The sequence below is a fragment of the Stegostoma tigrinum genome, chromosome 14 (assembly GCF_030684315.1).
Source record: "Stegostoma tigrinum isolate sSteTig4 chromosome 14, sSteTig4.hap1, whole genome shotgun sequence".
NCBI classification, from domain to species: domain Eukaryota; kingdom Metazoa; phylum Chordata; class Chondrichthyes; order Orectolobiformes; family Stegostomatidae; genus Stegostoma; species Stegostoma tigrinum.
The window spans coordinates 42,138,451-42,157,015 of record NC_081367.1 but is presented as its reverse complement, the minus strand read 5'-3'; the positions used below and the strand labels follow the sequence as shown (position 1 = coordinate 42,157,015).

Genomic DNA, 18,565 nt, shown 5'->3' with positions numbered 1-18,565 from the left:
GGGCCCAGCGAACCATACCTACACCCCATGAAGCAATTAAGAAAAAGCATTCTCTACTCTTATGCAAAAAGCCCCTTGCAATATCCCATTTGTCTTCCTAGCTACATGTAATCCTGCAAGTAAACTTCTTCAACAAAAACAGAAAGTATTGCAGAAACTCATCAGGTCTGGCAGCATCTGCGGCTCTTTGTTTTATTAATGTGTTAACTTTTTGTGATTCATCTATGAATCATACCCAATAGATGACTACACTAACTGCAGTGTAACTCCATTTGAATAATAATAGCTGCTGTATATCACACTAAAGTGGATAACCTCTCCATGATCTCCTAATCTGACATCTATCTGCCAGTTACAGATCCCTGCAAGGTATTTAAAAAGCTGAGAATAATCAGGTCCCAAACCAACATTTCTGTTTGATCAAGCAAAATCATTCATAGGATGTCAGTTAATCGTCTGTGATTTCTTGAAGGAAGTTGCTTGCACAAAATGGCACCCATATTTGTTCATAAAGTGTGCTTCAAAATTGTATGAAACATTTTTTAAAAAATTAAGAATTATGTAGCACCTGATATTACCTCATTGCCCCCAACGTGCTACATAATTAATTCATTAATTGGTTTTGAAGTCTATTGCTGTTACGTAGGCAAAGATAGTAACAGCATGATTTTGTTTAGAATAACGAGAATTGTTTCTGATAGAAAAATCTGATATGAATGGAACTCAGCATTTGAGTTTTACAATACAAGTTTGTATTATTTAATGTTGCTGATATTTGTTACTGCCATTGTTATTCATGGATATCATTTCCAGGAAATTTCATATCGTGAGAGAGTTCATAAGTATAGTAAAATTAAGATTATGTTATATTGTTATCATGTATAACCCAAATTACAGCGTCCTTTGGCTAGAAAGAGTTGTGCTTATAGCTCTTACTTTATCTTTTACCAGGATATCCTGTAACACACCCATACAATTTTAAGTTCTATGTAGCTTGACATGTTTTGTGATTTAATGTTTAGTGTCTTCTGGCTGACCGCATTCGTTGACTCCCTATTCAATGCTTTTGAATGCAGAAGACATTTTTAGGGCAAAATCCGATTTAAAATTTGTGTGGTCACGACATGAGGTCAGATCTCCAAAATACCTGAGGGTTATTATTAGCAAAGAATGAATAAGATTAGAAAAGTGATTTTGCAGATGAAAAGCTGTGTGGGAGATGTGTGTTCTGGTTCATGACACACTGGAAGCAGTACTGAGGAAAGTGAGTTCTGTACTGTTGGGATGGTCCTTTCAAGAATTATGCTTGGAAGATGGGGAAGGGAAGGCATCAAGCTTGATTATATGTAACAAATCTAAAGATAGAGTCAAGGCAGGAGAACAAAATAATAATGTGAAAAATGAAGATCAGGCAATAGCAGGAAGAGACAGAGAGAGAGCCTAAAACTATACCATCAGTCAAAACAAGATGTGACAAAGATAATAAAACTGAAGGCCATATATCTGAATGCGCATGTTATTCATAACAAAGTAAATAAGTTGATGGCACACACTGAAGTGAGTAAATATGATCTAATAATCGTTATAGATTTGCGGCTGCAGAATGACAAGGACTGGATTTTGAAGATTGAGAATATTTGATGTTGAAGAAGAGTAGAAGCAGCTGCAGTCCTGATCAAGGATCATGATGTAGAACCACTTTAGGGGGAGATGAGACACAGGTGTGGAGGTCACTAGTGAAAGTGATCTGCAGTCTCCCAAATCGTAAACATGATGACAAAAGAAGTATACAATAAGAAATATTGGGTGCTTGTGATAAAGAAACAGCAATAATCATGAGTGACATTAAACTGCACATAAAAGGGGGAAAATCAGAATGGAAGTAATAACAAAGAGAACAAAGAACAATACAACATCGGAATGGGCCCTTTGGCCGTCCAAGCCTGCACTAATACCTTTTGCACTTCCATACTGACAGCGCCTTCACTTGCAGGATCCCTTCCTGTTCATGTATTTGGCCAGGTGCTTCTTGAATGCTGCTATTGTGTCTGCTTTCACCACACCTGTCAGTCTGTTCGAGGTCCTCACCACCCTTTGAGTGAAAAACTTGCCTCACACCTCTCTTTTAAACTTCTCCCCTCTCTGCGCCATGAACCCTTGACCCCTCCACCCTGGGAAAATGCTTCATACTCATTGAGGAGTTTGTAGAATAAGTTTGAGATTGTACTGCTTTAAAAAAATTCCTGAATCTGATCAGAGAGAAGACTCTACTATATTTGTATTGTGTAATGTGGCAGGATTAATTAATTACCTCACAGCTAAGGCAGCCCTAGGTAGGAATGAACTCCGTATGCTTGAATTTTACATCCTGTTTAAAAGGGAGAAGATCAAGTCTTAGACTAGTATTTTAAATCTAAATAAGGACAACTGTGCAAGCATGAAATCTGAGTTATCTGATGTATAGAAGCCTATAAGGCTAGGGGATAGATCACTGGATGCAGTGGCAGATATGTAAGGTGATATGTCAGAATATTTTCAAACAGATTCCTACATAAAGAACTTTCTAAAGGTGGACTCACCTTCTCTTGCTAAATAAGGAAGTAAGGGAAAGATATCAGACTTGAAAAAGAGTATGATTGTACAAAGATGAGTGGCAGGTCAGATGATTGACCAAACTATAAAGAATGGAAGAGAATTACTAAAAAGGAGGAAATAAAAGAATGAAGTGTAAAACAGATAGCCAGAGTTTCAACAGATACTTAAGGAAAAGTTATTAAAGTGAGTGTTGATCCTCTAAAATATGAGACTGGAGAGTTAATCGTGAGCACAAAGAAATGGTGGGTGGAATGAACAAATATTTTGTTTCTGTTTTCAACATCAGACATACAAAAAAAATCAAAAAACCCTGTAAATTAAGAAGAGGAAGGGAGAAAGAAACTTAGCAACATTACAATCATGAGGAAAGTGACGCTCAGTAAACTGATGGAGCTGTGGACTGACAAGTCTTTGGATCCAGGTCGACTTCATCCTAGCATCTTAAAGTGCTTTGCTAATGAGTTAGTAGATACATTGGTATTTTGGTGTTCAAAGTTTCCTAAATTCAAGAAAGGTTCCAGCAGACTGGAAAATGTCAAGTATAACTGCCCTATCAAAGAAGGGAGGGAGGCAGAAAACAGGAAATTGAAAAAGAATACATCATTAAAGAGATTATAGCTGAGCACTTGGGAAAAGTCTATGTAATCAAGAAGAGTCAGCATGGTTTTATAGGAATTAGGAGTGGGAGTAGACAATTCAGCCCCTTGAGCCCACTCTGCCAATTAACATGATCAAGGCTGATCTTATCCTGGTTTCAACTCTATTTTCCTGCCTGCTTCATAGTTCCCTTTATCCTGCTTTTCTTTAGAAATATATAACATTTCTTTCTTGAATCTATTGATTGATTCTGCCTCCGCTGCACTCAGGGTAGTGAGTTCCACAGATTCACAATCCTCTGAAAGAAGTAGTTTCTCCTCATCTCAGTTTCAAACTTACCTCCTCTCACACTATATCAGTGAACACTTGTTTGAGACTGTCCCACAAGTGGGAATGTCTGTTCGACATCCACCTTATCCTTCAGCATTTTATATGACTCAATCAAATGCCTCCTCATTCTTCTGAACTCCAGTGAGTACAAGCCCAAGCTATTCAAATGCTCCTGTAATGACAGCCCTTTCATTCCTGGAATCAAGCTGGTGAACCTTATCTGAACTGTCTCCAGTGCCACCACATTGTTTCTCACATAAGGAGACCTAAACTGGTTGTAATATGCCAGTAGCACCTTATATAATTGTAACAACACTTCTTTACTTCAATAATCCAGTCCTTTTGCAATAAATGCCAGGACTCCATTTGCTTTTCTTATCATATGCTGCACCTGCATACCTACTTTCTGTGGTTCATACACAAGGTCACCCTGATCCCTCTGCACTGATGCACTTTGAATCTGCTTTCCTCTTAAATAATAATTTGTCCTTTTATTTTTCAGGCCAAAATGAACAAACTCACACTTTCACATTGAACTCCATCTGCCACATTCTGTCCCATTCTCCGAGCTTATCAATGTCCACCTGTAAACTCTTTATTTCTTCATCATAGCCTGGTTTCCCATTTTAGTATCATTTGTGAATTTTACAGTTAACTGTCCCGGCTCACAGATCATTTCTATTGATTATAAACAGTTGAGGTCCGAGAACTATGGCCCCCCCACTCCCTGCCCCCCAGTGCAATTCATTGTCTAGAGAATGACTCATTTATCCCAACCTTCTGCTTTTTGTCCTTTTAATAAGAAGGAAATGATGTTTGATCAATTTATTGGAGTCTTTAGAAGGAGTAGCACGTACTGTAGACACACTGTATTTAGATCAGATAGGCTGCCATGAAGTGTTTTTGCATTAAATGAAAGCCTATGGTGTGGGGTAACATATTAGCATGGATAAATGTTTAGCTGGCTGGCAGGAAACAGTGTATGCACAGATTGGCCTCTCTCTGATTGGCAGGATGCGACAGGTGGAGTCCTACAGGGTTTCTTGCTGGACCATCAACTTTTTATAATTTACGTCAAAGACTTGGATGTGGGGAAATGAAGGTACGAAATCTAAATTTTAAGGTGACACCAAGTTAGGTCGGAAAGAATGTTGTCAAGATGACCTCAGCTATCAATGTCAATCTGCATTCTTTTTAAGGGAGTAGGCAAAAATCTGACATATGGAGTATAATGTGGAAGAAATTGGAGTTGTTCACTTTGGCAGGAAGAATGAAGAAGTCATAAATTTAAACAGTAAATGACTGCAGAATTTCAAGGTGCAGATGGATCACTTTGTTCTAGTACATGAATCAGTGTGCAAGTGCAGCAGATGAGCAAGACTTTTGGATATTTTTAAAATGGTAGATTCTTGCAAGGCAAGGGTATCAAAGGTTAGCAGGGGCAGATAGTAAGATGGAATTCAGAACTCAAATAATCAGCGGGAATTTTTTTTGAATGATGGAACAAGTCTGAGGATTTGAATGGCTTAGTTCTGCCTCCAATTTGCACATACCAGTTTATCTGTGTATGTGGTACACAAAGGATGGGTATGTTTTGAAATGAGTGATTTAAAGAGTTACAGCTTTCTGACTTTGCCTGATGAATCTGTTTCCAGTTTGATTCCTGATTCTAATCTGTGGGTGAGTTCTGTATGGGCAGGTTGTTGTCAGGTCAGCAAACTCAAAATGACAGGTTTCCCGAATGGCCTGAGTTTTTTATTGCAGCTCTGCTTTTTCTCTGTGGTCCTTGGCCATGGGCAGCCTGAGCAGCAGATTAGAGGTCTTTTGGACACGAAATCTCTTTCACAGGGCTAAAGTGTAGGTAGATCCATGTGTAGGGGAGTGGATTGGGAGGGTAAGCAGTTGGTGGTCAGGTGGCTGTGATTTCAGGGACTGGAATGGAGGTAGATCTAGTATTGATCACAGTAGCTGACAGATCGTGGAGTTGCGATTGATGGATTGCTTAGTTGGGACTGTAGGAAACATTTCAGCTCCTCCTGATCCCTAATCATGTCTTAAAGAATTTTACTTTTTCGATTTCATCTCATCTGGCTGATACCTGGGAAATCTGTGACAGTGAAGCCATCTGCCTTCGTTCTAACATTTGAATGATCAATCCATTCTTATGAGCAGACTGAACAACCAGTACTCCTTTTGCTTCTGTTGGACTGATACTAGGCCGGTTCAACTCCTGACCCATTTTAAAAAAGTCTCTGATATGACCCCAATAAATCCCAGTTCTGGGAGTTGAAATTCATTCCTTTGAAGGTCTTTTGTGTTCCTGTGGAGCTCTGAAATATCAGAGCCATTGCATTCAGGGTTTCATTTGTTTACATTTTGTTTTTAGACTCTTTTATTGGCGCTGCAAATGGAGAACATGGAGAGAAGCATCTTTGTCTTGTACCATCTATACTTTCTTGGGAGATATATGCAACATGTTTGGTGCGCTTCTGGCAAAACAGCTGAGTATTCAGGTTGGTCATTATAGTTTATTGAATTTATTTTACTGAAGTTTGATCCTTCATTACTTGGAGTCAAAATTTCCTTTTGGTTCTGACACCAGCTTTTCTTGACCATTACATTGCTAGTTTTGCAACTTCTCCAGAATCTCCTTCACTTTTATCCTTTCTGCCTCTTTTGGTTTGCACAAGTTATCCCTCATTTTATTTTCATCTAGTTTGCCATCAGGAATTTTGATATTTATGTATCTTAATTAATTCTTCATTTATTTAGTTAGTTATTTCTTCCTTCCTATGATGCTTTTCCTGGTTCTGTTGGCTAGTCGCATCTTGCTGAAACATCTTGTAATCAAAAATGCACTAATTTCCTTTTAATGTCCCAGCTCTGGGATTTGTTCTGCTAATGTTTTGGATGCTGAAGTACAGAATTGATTAATTCAATATAGGTGGCACAGTGGTTAGCTCTGCTGCCTTAGAGTGTCAGGGACCCGTGTTCGATTCTAGCCTTGAGACACTATCTGTGTGGAACTAACACATTCTTCCTGTGTCAACATGGGTTTCTGCTGGATGCTTCAGTTTCCTCCAAAGATATGCAGGTTAGTTGGATTGGCCACACTAAATTTCCTTGTAGTGTGCAGGTTAGGTGGGTTAACTATTATAAATGTGGGGTTATCGGGATAGGGTGGGATGCTCTTTGGATGGTCAGTGTAGAATTGAAGGGCCGAATGGTCTCTGTCTGCACGGTAGGGTTTATATATGATGAAATGGCTTAATATTTCTACTATTCAACCAAAGTAAACTTTACCTAACATTCAGTGCTTCTTTTGGTCATTGAGAAAGGGTGCAATGCTATGCAACCTGTTTCAAATTTAAGCTAGTTGATACAATTTAATATTGTAATATACAACATTTGGAACAACTTGAATTTCTATATCCTTGCCTATGAAAATTATAACATTAATCTCTTGAAATTTGAGTTTTTAATCAACAAGATATTCTCCCTAAGCTGCTCAGTATCTACCAAGAGCAAAAAGTTGCCTGCTATATGTGGAGGTGAATAGGATAGCATGCCATTTTGGACTTTTACAAAGCTTTTACACACCAGTTGTCAAATGTGTTGTCTGCTGTGTTCTCCTATCCACTGGGGAGGTGGTAACATTACCCTGTCAAAATATTGAATGTGTCCTTCTTACTTTTATTTACAAGAGGTGTTATTAATTGCACAGAAATAGAAAAATAGCTAGCGTTACAATGCCTGCATTGAGAAAAATCCTTTTCTTTCAAATGTACACGTTGTTAGTAACCCTTTCCAATAAATTATTCTAATAAATTCCAATAAATAAACTAAGAAGTCTATCTAACATCATTTCATGTTGTAATGTCAGCAGCGCAAAAGCCATAATCCCCAACTTTTATCTGCAACTAAAATCTCTTGGTCTTTACCTCCAGCAGGTTACTTCTCAGCATCTAGTTGAGCTTTCTCTTCCCATATTTAGGAAGTAAACAATACTGCTTAGTTAAACCCCAGTCATCAAAATATTGTTTGCCTTGCCATCTCCATCATTCTAACATTCTACTATTTCAACATTCCTTCTCTACAAAGAACTCATTCAGACTGACCTGCCACTACCACTCCAATAATACTTATTAACTAAACTTCACTCTCTCTCTCCATGCTTAACCAAATTGATTTTTAATTCTCAGCTTTGTTTTTTTAACATATCTTTTCTGGTTTATTTCTCAGCAATTGTCCCCATAGCTCTGATACCAGGTCATCATAATTCCATTCTACGCTAAAAAATTGTACCTTGAACTACAACACTGCTGCCTTCCCTTTGGCTGTTCCGTCATGACAATTTTCAGAAGCCTTACAGAAACACTTCTCTACAATTATGTTTTTCTTCCTCCTCACCCAGCAACTAGGTATCTACTTATTTCTCATTGTGCAAGATTTATATTTAATTTGTCTATGGGATATGGGTATCACTGGCTAGGCCAACATTTACTGTACATCCCTAATTGCCTAAAAAAGCAGTTAGTTATGTATGTGAATCATATTGGTATAGTATGGAGTCACATGTAAGCCAGACCAGGTAACAATGACAGATTTCTTTCCCTCTAGGATATCAGAGAATCAGACAGGTTTTTTTTTTCATGATTAAACCAACTGTAGTTACAACGCAGATACACCAAGATATCATTGTGGTGGATGTAGGGCCATTGTAGATCAACCAGGAAACTTTAGACTTTAACTGTGGTCTTGCTTGATGATTTGAGTTAAAAACAAAAGCAATTCCTAAATGTGGGTAAAAAGTTCAGCTTGCTGTTGAGGAGTACTATATAGGTTGTAAAGACTGAGAGATTTTAGTTGCTGATAAAAGTTCAAGATTATGGCTTTTGAATTGCAGACGTTAAAACTGGAAAACTGTTAATGAGCATTTTTTATTGCCTGTTTTGGAACTAATCTCTGGACTGATGATATTTAATCATGTACCTTTCATCTTAATAATCAAATTATTTTCACCTTGAAGAAAGATCTCATGCCTTTGTTTTTCTAAATAACTTGTCTGATGTGATTTGCAGATTTATAAATATCATAATTTTGTAAGAGAATGACGATAAATTTTAGATATTAACCCAGCTTGAAATAAAACCTACGAAATTCTGACTTTTTTTCTGGTTTACCACACTAAATTTGAGTAATGTTTTATGTATTTTGACCCTGTAATTCTGATTGTAGGGAATTTGTGTGCATTTTCTGTTCCAGTGGCAAAATGATCTTTTAAAGGGTTAACAGTGTGGAGCTCCAGGGAACACAGCAGGTCAGGCAGCATCAGAGGAGCAGGAAAGTTGATGTTTCAGTTTGGGACCCTTCTTCAGAACAAAATTGGGAAGGGTTTTACTGTTAAAATCACACTAGTCAGTTCAAACAGTTCCATCAATTAAAAGATTACCAAAGTATTTGTTTGAATATAATTCACCAGTAAGGAACACACAAGGAGAGAAAGTCTGACATTATATATATTTGTGTATTCCCAGGTTTTTACAGCAGCTTATATGGCAGCAGTGGATATTCTTCAATTTATACTAATCCTGTTTCCTGTGCGTGGTTCAAGATCCAGATCAAAAACAGGTAGAAACATTGATGGGTTGAAAAGCATTATGTTCTCTGCATCATTAAGCAATCTTTTTTTTAATTATTACACGATAATAGCTATTTCAATCTATTTATCAATAAATTATTGATGGCTATAGCATTTATTCCTAGTTATGTACATTACCAAGCACAGTAATGATCATTTAACCTGTCACCTGTCACTGATGTTTAATCATGTACCTTTCATCTTATTAGTCAAATTACTTTTACTTGAAGAAAGCATCCAAACCTTATTTTACACCTCATGCCTTCATTTATCAAAATAACTTGTCTGATGTGATTTGCAGATTTACAAAGATCGTAATTTTGTGAGAGACCGACTCAGAAAGAAGTTACATCTTCTGAGTCATTTTTTTACCTCTTTCCAAAACTGTTCATTTTTTTGAATACCTCCACCTGAATTCTTCTTAACTTTGTATTTTGCAATGAATGTAGTCTTAGTTACTCTAATCTGTGAAGCCTTAATGTTCTTTTTCCAACTTGTCCTCAAGATTTTAAAGGTTTCTATGTTTTAAGTTGTGAGCATCTCTCCTACTACTCAATATTTGCAAAAGGTAATTTGAACATACGTTGCATTTCTGGTTCCTTCACACAATTTTGCTAATCCTTCATTTGATTGATAAACTGTAGCTGAGTTGGCTGGTTATTTGGTTTGTGATGTGCAACTTTTTAAAATTAATTCATTCACAGAATGAGGGCATCGCAGGCTAGGTCAGCATTTACTGCCCATCCCTATTTGCCCACAGGCAGTTAGGAACCAACCACATTACTGTGGGTCTGGAGTCACATGTAGTCCGGACCAGGTAAAGATGGCAATTTTCTTCCCTAAGGGCTGTTAGTGAACCAGATAGGTTTTTTTCGACAATCGACAATGGTTTTGTGATCATCATTAGACTTCTAATTCCAGATTTTTTTAAATTTAATTGAATTCAAATTTCACCATTTGCTGTGGCAGCATTCAAGCATGGGTCCACAGAAAATTACCTAGATCTTTTGGATTATCGGTCCAGTGATAATACCACTAGGTCATCATCTCCCTGTGTGATGCCATCATCACGGGTTCAATTCCTGCACAAGCTGAGATTACCATGAAGAACTCTACTTTTCACCCTCTTCCCTAGCCTGAGATGTGGTAACCCTCAGAATTAACCACCACCATTTTTTTTAAGTGAAAGAGTAACCTAAGTTTCCGGTAGAGAGAGAGACTTTATAAGAAGGTTTCATTCATTGCAAGATTACAACTGATATGTATACTTTTTAAAAAATATATACTAAAGGATAGGTCAACATACAGGTTTACTGTAGGGATTCGGAGATTATCATTACTTACATCAATCGTTGCACTCCAACAATGCTACTGGTTGGTCATATGTTGTTTTATGCCTTGTCTCCTTGGTGGCCATTAAGCTTGTGTATGTAATTATGTTTGTGTCAGTGTCCAGCTCATGCTTATTGATGTCAATATTCTGCACACCCTTGTTTGGTAGTATCTTACTGTAATCTCCTGGTACACCTCAGGAACCAGATTTAATGCTTTGGTGAGTCTGTGTCCTCTGACACTGCATACGTTTGAAAGGTCTTGGAAGGCGGGTCAGTTTTGCAATTGGTACAGAGAACCACGTTTCCCCGAATGCTTAATTGTTTTGAGTCTTGGCTACTGCACCAGTACTGCTGGTTTGACCCAATGCTTCCAGCTGGTATTATCCAGCCACAATATCTTAATATTCTTTGCCATCTTTTAGAAGTGTTCCAATATTGTGAATTTTTTTTCATTCTTTCTGGAAGTTTCAAATCAGTGTTGAATATACGACTAACTCCATTACCTATTCAGACAACTCAGCTTCTGATAAATTACAGTGCTGGCTATCCCACAAATCAGGTGCTTACTGTCTGCAGAGTACTATCTGTACAGGGACTAAGTGCTTATGATTTCAAGGCACGTAAAACCTCTGTATTGCACCAAATTCTGTCAGCTCCAGTGGATTTGGCAAAGCTGCTGCAACAATATAACTGATTCCTGGTCTCGCATCACTTTTACAGCCTGGTTTCTTGACAAGAACTGTTGTTATTCATTCTAGCTATAGGTAAACACAACAATGGACTATTAATATTTCACTCCCGTTTTAGTTGAAACTCAAACCCAACTTTAAGACCCCTACAGGCAAACCTAGACAGACAAAAAAGATGGATGGAGGGAGAAAAATTCTGGGAAGCAAGTTCAAGAACACCAGTCCACAGGGTTCAATGAGATATTTCCTTTGCTTCCAAAGTCCTTCTATTTTTCAACCCCCTTTCTGCAGGTTCTTTAACATTGTAGGAGGAACAGAGCTATTGGTATAATAATTACAAGCTTACATACTTACTGGTTAAAGGTAATGGCATACAACAACTTGTAGGAGAAAATAATGGGGTTATTTCAGGTGCCAGGTACTTTTACAACAAAGAGATAGAAACGTAGAACCTGTTCTTCAAGCTGGAAGCTTCTTCCACTCCACAGTGAACTCCCAAGATGCTCACCTGTCCAGGAGCCAGTCAGAGAGCGATCAGCATGCTGATGACCTTTGATTCCACAACTGGTCACACTGCTTGCAAAGCTATCGTGTAAATGCAACTCGATGAGTTTCAGTAACTTTTTTTCAAACATGCAGCAATTCTTTCCTTGGTCTTCATTTTAAAACAACCCTTTTTGCAGTTAGTTTTCAATCAAAAATATAGAAATTAAAACAATTTGGTCATTATTGGTGTGTTAGGATTGCCTGATGGTTATATTAGGAATTAAGCATCATGAACCCACAATGCTCCCCATCCAGTAGCAGCAATGTAATTTCCTGAGAGTGGGCAAAAATGTAGAAGGAATAAAACTTTAAACCATTTCAAGGCAAAACTAATTTTGGCAAATGCCTTACCAACTTAAAAAGGTGCTCAAAATAAACCGCTGGAGAACACAGTAAGTACTTGGTACATCACCCAAAAATCTGCGTACCTTTTGTGTTCTATTAGAAGGAGTGCACTTGTACAGGGACACCTTCAAGGTTGACACACTGTTTGTGATTTGTAAACAGATCGGCCAAGACAAAGGAATAAAAGGAGAAGTGCCATGTTCATGGCTTGCTTACCTTTCGCAATGGGCACAAGTTACTACTTCTGGACGAATTCTGTTCCTCAAGTGGATATTCGTGGACCAAGAAGGAGACTGCTTACCACACTACTTCAGGTGAAATAGTACTCATGTGGTCAGTTGGCTGTTCATTTAACCTAAACAAAATCATCTGGCCAATTTGCAGACTCAGGAAAGTTATTTTTGAATTAAGCTGTTTCACTTTAACCTTGTGAGTTCCCAGGAACTAATCAGATTGAAGTTCATCTGCATTTGAAAATATAATCGAAATGTTTCAATTGTTGTGCTTGAGGGTATGAAATTATCTGACCACTCTCAGCCTGGGGCTTTGCTTTCCATTGATCCCTCAGCGTTGAAACCTGCCATTGATACCAGCTATTAGATCATTTTTACAGCATAACAACAGGCCATAGGACCCAGCAGATCCATGTTGGTATTTATATTCTGCAATGGATTCATGATGTTCTTAACTAGACCCATCAACAAACCATTTCTTTCTCATGTGTATTTATCTAGTCATCCCTTCAAAGTCCCTTTTGTCTTTTGTTACCCCAATTCTTTAGAGTAAAGAATCACACTCTTTCCAGATAAAGAATTTCCTTCTGAACTCCTCAATGGAGTTATTTGTAACAACAATATTTATGACCCTTAGTTTTGCCTTGCTTGCAAGGAAAACACCAAATCCTGTATATCCTATCATAAGCTTAAAGACAATCTGCTGTGACATCCTTCAGTCTTTTGTGGAGGAAGAAACTCCAGCCTATTCTATTTCCTAGTAGGCATACCTACACAGTGGTATGAATCTTGGAAATCTCCTTTGCATCTTCTCCAGTGCTACTGTCCTTTTATAAACCTGAAGATTAGAATTGTTCACAGTGTAGCCTAAAGAATGTTCACTACAATTTAATGAGCTTCAGCTCTTTCTTTAATTCATTCATGGGATGAGAGCATCACTGGCTGGGCCAGCATTCAGTGTTTGTGATGTGGTCGTCTCAGTGGATCTTGAAGATGGTGTGGAGGCAGTACTGAAGGAAATGCTTCAGAAGGTGTGTATGATGACAGAAAGGGGTCATGTCTCACTGCCATATAGAAAGGTAGTGAGGACTGTGAATGTATACACTTTGAGTTTGGACTTTTCCCTGAGGCTGTCATTGCTCCATACTCTCTTGTAGAGTGTTCTAAATATGCTGTTTGCTTTCAAAAGCCGATTGTCCGCTTCCTTGTCTTTAAGTAAATTGGTTGATTGCATTCAGCTCAGAGAGTTCTGTTTCCTCTCTGACAATACTTTAGTGGTCTATATTCTTCATGGGGCATAGGCTCATGTAGGACTTCACTTTTCTTTGAACTAATCTTTAAATTAATAAGTTGAGCTGCCTACATTGCAGGTCTGACTGGATGTGGGCCAGGGCAGCAGTAGTCATCAGTGAGCAGAAGATCATGAATGAGATTTTCCTGATTCTTTGTGAGCCTGGAAGGTACCTGATATTGATAAGGTTGGAAGCGTTTGTAAACTCCGTCCTGAAAGGCTTCCACTGCTGACCACAGCATCATGCTGAAGAGGATGGTGAACAAGATCAGGCTATCTCACAGCCCTACTTCCCACTGTTGAACATTCAGAAGGGGTTCAAGAAGTCAGTGTTGTGTTTGTTTTGCCCAGACTGGTTTTCATGAACTGAAAACAAAAAATGCTGGCAATCACATTGGGTCAGGCAGCATCCATGGAGAGAAAATAAGCTGATATTTTGAGTCTAGATTACTCTTCATCAGAGCTGATGTGAAGTACAGAGGGGCTAGCATTTATGAAATTGTGTGTGTGTGTGTGTGTGTTGGTGGGGGGTGGTATGTGGGGGTCGTGGGGTACAGAGGGTGCGGAAAGTTCAGATTAAGTGATTGCATTGTGAGAATAGCAGAACAATGGTGTGTCTAACTGCCAGACTGGAAAGCACAGACAGTCCCATTGAAGTCGGGGGTAGGAGAGAGAGGACATGGTGACAGAGAACATAACAATTAAACCTAAAAGAAAGGGAAGGAATGGGATCACTTAATCTGATCTATCAACATGCTTCCTCCCCCAGTGGTCCACACCTCCCCCTTACTATTGCATAAATCTTCCACACTTAATGATCAGCTTTGAAGAGTCATCAAGACTCAGAATGTTAGCTTGCTTTCTCTCTATAGATGCTGCCTGACCCACTGTGTTCTCCAGCATTTTATGTTTTCAGGACAGATTCCAGCATCAACAGTAATTTGCTCCTACCTCTGGTTTTCATGAAACTGCTGCACCATGTTCTGAGTCCTTGATGGGTTCCAGATTTTTCAAGGCTATTCCAAATTTCATCTCTGCTCATATTGTTGAATATCTTGATGAAATCTACAAAAATGATGTACAGGCTTCTTTTGCTCACAACACTTTTCTTGTATTTGCCTAAGTATCTTGTCAGTGGGGCTCTGAACTGCAGTGAAACCACATTGGCTCTTTGGAAGGTTTCCTTCTCCTGAGATGGCCAATGCAGAAACATTAAAGCTAGGACCTTCCTAATGGTAGAAATGAAGATGCATTGTGCAGTTGGCACTGAAGAATATTCAGACCACTTTGAAACAGAGATCCAGGACTGACTCATTGTCAGTGTGTGGTGTCTTTCCATTGGCACTCCTAAGGGGTTTTCACTTGCTGTGCTGGTTCAATGACTTTGGACCTTTGTAGAAGCTCTTACATCACCATTATCCAAGTACAGTTGAGGTTTTTCCTTGAAAGTGATCCATCAGTCTTTTGGAAGTTCCCCAATTTAACAGTTGAAGTGTGCTGTATGCTTGATGCCAGGCTGTCATTTTCTCTTGGCCAGGTGGTTGAGCCAGATGATGAGCTAATCTTTTTATTGCTTTTAGATCTTGGATTTTGTACTCATTTCATCAGTCTAGCCCCTGTCCTTCATGGTGCCAAGTCAAAAGATATCATTCATGGTATCCAAGCTTTACGTGTTCCCAGAGTTTTTTTTTGAGTGCAATCAGCAGTGAGATCAGGGTGTTCCAGTCTCATCTAAGATTGCTTGAAATCTTGCACTGCCAGATGGAGTTGATGGGTTGTCTCTAGGTCTGTTCTTGGAGGTAGAATAAAAATGGAAACTCAGTTTGAACAGATGAACCAGTGGTCCATATGACAGTCAGCACTGGATGTGATTCTTATATGTCCACTTGCTAACCAATCCGTACTCTCCTTTTATACAATAAACCTTAAATTGATATTCTTGCAAATTATCAGAGTCGTACAGCACGGAAACAGACCCTATGGTCCAACTCTTTCTTGCAGACCAGAGATCCCAGTCTTACCTAGTCCCAATTGCCAGCATTTGGCCCATGTCCCTCTAAACCCTTCCTATTCATATACCCATCCAGATACTTTTTTAAATGTTGTAGTTGTCAAAGTCTTCACTACTTCCTCTGGCAACTTTTTAAGACACACACCACCATCTGTGTGAAAAAGTTTCTCTCCAGGTCCTTCTTAAATCTTTCCTCTCTCACTTTAAATTTAGACTCCCTCATCGAGGGGAAAAAAACACTTTGGCTATTCATTCTATCCATGCCCCTCATGATTTATAAACCTCTATCAGGTTATCCCTTGGGGCTTTGACACTCCAGAGAAAATAGTTCCAGCCTATTCAGAGATAATGGGAACTGCAGATACTGGAGAATCCAAGATAACAAAGTGTGGAGCTGGACGAACGCAGCAGACCAAGCAGCATCTCAGGAGCACAAAAGCTGACGTTTCGGGCCTAGACCCTTCATCAGAAAAGGGGGAGGGGGAGAGGATTCTGAAATAAATAGGGAGAGAGGGGAAGGCAGATTCCACCTCCCTCGCCCCCATCCCAGGCCCCAAGATGACTTTCCACGTCAAGCAGATATTCACCTGCACATCTGCCAATGTGGTATACTGTATCTGCTGTACACGGTGTGGCTCCGTCTACATTGGGGAAACCAAGCGGAGGCTTGGGGACCGCTTTGCAGAACACCTACGCTCGGTTCGCAGTAAACAACTGCACCTCCCAGTTGCGAACCATTTCAACTCCCCCTCCCATTCCTTGATGACATGTCCATCCTGGGCCTCCTGCAGTACCATAGTGATGCCACCCGTAGGTTGCAGGACAGCAACTCATATTCCGCTTGGGAAACCTGCAGCCCAATGGTATCAATGTGGATTTCACGAGCTTCAAAATCTCCCCCAACCCCATGCATCCCAAAACGGGGCAGCACAGTGGCTCAGTGGTTAGCACTGCAGCCTCGCAGCACCAGGGACCCGGGTTCGATTCCAGCATCGGGTTACTGTCTGGCGGAATTTGCACATTCTCCCCGTGTCTGCGTGGGATTTCCTCCGGGTGCACCGGTTTCCTCCCACAGTCCAAAGGTGTGCAGGCCAGGTGGATTGGCCATGCTAAATTGCTCGTGGGTGTGTGGGTTATAGGGAGACGGGTTTGGGTGGGATGTTCCAAAGGGCAGTATGGACTTGTTGGGCCGAAGGGCCTGTTTCCACACTGTAGGGAATCTTAAAAAAAAACCCAGCCCAGCTCGTCCCAGCCTGCCTAACCTGTTCTTCCTCTTACCTATCTCCTCCTCCCACCTCAAGCCGCACCTCCATTTCCTGCCTACTAACCTCATCCTGCCCCCTTGGCCTGTCCGTCCTCCCCGGACTGACCTATCCTCTCCCTACCTCCCCACCCATACTCTCCTCTCCACCTATCTTCTCCTCTATCCATCTTCGGTCCGTCTCCCCCTCTCCTCCCTATTTATTTCAGAACCCTCTCCCCATCCCCTTCTTCTGATGAAGGGTCTAGGCCTGAAACGTCAGCTTTTGTGCTCCTTTTGTGCCTGCTGTGTTCATCTAGCTCCACACTTTGTTATTCAGCCTATTCAGCCTCTCTCTATAGCTGAAACTCTCCAGTCCTGGCAATATCCCTGTAAATATTTTCTGCACCCTTTCAAGTTTCGCAACATCCTGCCGACCACTAGGAGACCAGAATTGATCACAATATTCTAAAAGAGGCCTCACCAATATCCTGTACAGCTGCAACATGATGTCCCAACTCCTGTATTCAATGCTCTGATCAATAAAAACAAGTGCACCAAATTCCATCTCCACCATCCTGTGTACCTGCACCCCTAGGACTCTTTGTTCAGCAACGCTCCCCAGGACCCTACCGTTAACTGTATAAGTCCTGGCCTGATTTTTCCTTGTCAAAATGCAACACCTCACATTAATTCAAGCTAAACTCCATCTGTCACTCCTCTGCCCATTGGCCCACTGATAAGGTCCTGTTGTATTCTGAGATAATCATCTTCACGGCCCACTCCATCACCTATTTTGGTGTTATCTGCAATCTTACTAACCACACCTCCTATATTCACTGTTGTCATGTAGAAAATGTGACAACTTCTCACAAATAGCAACGTGATAATGATCAGAAGATGTGCTTTTGGGATGTTAATAAGGGATTGGCCAGCACAAGAGGCAGAACAGTGCCTTGTAATTTTTGCATCTGCTCAAACAGACAAATGGGGCTTGGGTTAACATTGAATCTGAGAGGGCAGCTCTCCCTCTGAGCTGGAGTGTCAGCTTTAATTTTTCTGCTAATGCCCTAATGAGGGTCTTGAACGTGAAATCTTACAATTCAGAGATGGGAGTGTGACCAATGGGGAGCTGTGGTCTGAAGCGTGCGAGACAAAGACTTACAACAGAACGTCTTCTTTTTTAATCAATACTGGAATTCTGTACTACTAATTGACTAAAGTCTGTTCTCAAATTCATTATGCCAATTTGTGATTCAGATAAAATTATTTCCACTGGTTGTCACGAGGTGGTAAATATCTGAAACAATCACCAAAAAAAAAAGAGAGCAACAGAATTATTTTACTGTTGAGGGTTGTTAGGACATGGATTCCTTCCCACAAATAGTGATGGAAGCAACAATCATAATTTGATTCAAGAAAGAAATATGATAAATACTTTAAAAATAAAAAAAAATCTGGAAAGGCAAGGGAGAAGAGCAGTAAAAGGGGTTTAAGTGCTTTTTTAGTATTGATGAACATGATGGAATTTAAAGTTTCAGAGAAGCTTTTTTTTTTCTTGTTGCTTTATTTAACATACCTAAACTAATTGTTGCGTTAGTTGAGCATTTTACACTTCATGCTCCTCTCTTTTGCTGAACATGAGAGAGACGCGAGTAGTGTTTCCGTCCAATAAAAGAAAACTCACAAGAAATGCTTGTGCTTAAGGCAGAC

General features: G+C 39.7%; 1 protein-coding gene and 1 long non-coding RNA gene across 6 annotated transcripts in view; one reads left to right on the top strand and one right to left on the bottom strand.

The window, feature by feature from the left end:
• Positions 1-18,565, bottom strand: part of LOC132210538 (uncharacterized) — a 61,153-nt gene that overhangs the window by 7,367 nt on the left and 35,221 nt on the right. The window lies entirely within an intron of this gene.
• The window catches only part of tmem44 (transmembrane protein 44), a 51,920-nt gene that overhangs the window by 6,644 nt on the left and 26,711 nt on the right, over positions 1-18,565 (top strand). For all 4 annotated transcript variants that reach the window (XM_048542896.2, XM_059651101.1, XM_048542895.2 and 1 more), the window contains exons 2-4: positions 5,909-6,035; positions 9,060-9,153; positions 12,240-12,391. In XM_048542896.2, coding sequence (XP_048398853.1) covers positions 5,909-6,035; positions 9,060-9,153; positions 12,240-12,391 — 373 coding nt within the window. The remainder of the gene's footprint in view (positions 1-5,908; positions 6,036-9,059; positions 9,154-12,239; positions 12,392-18,565) is intronic.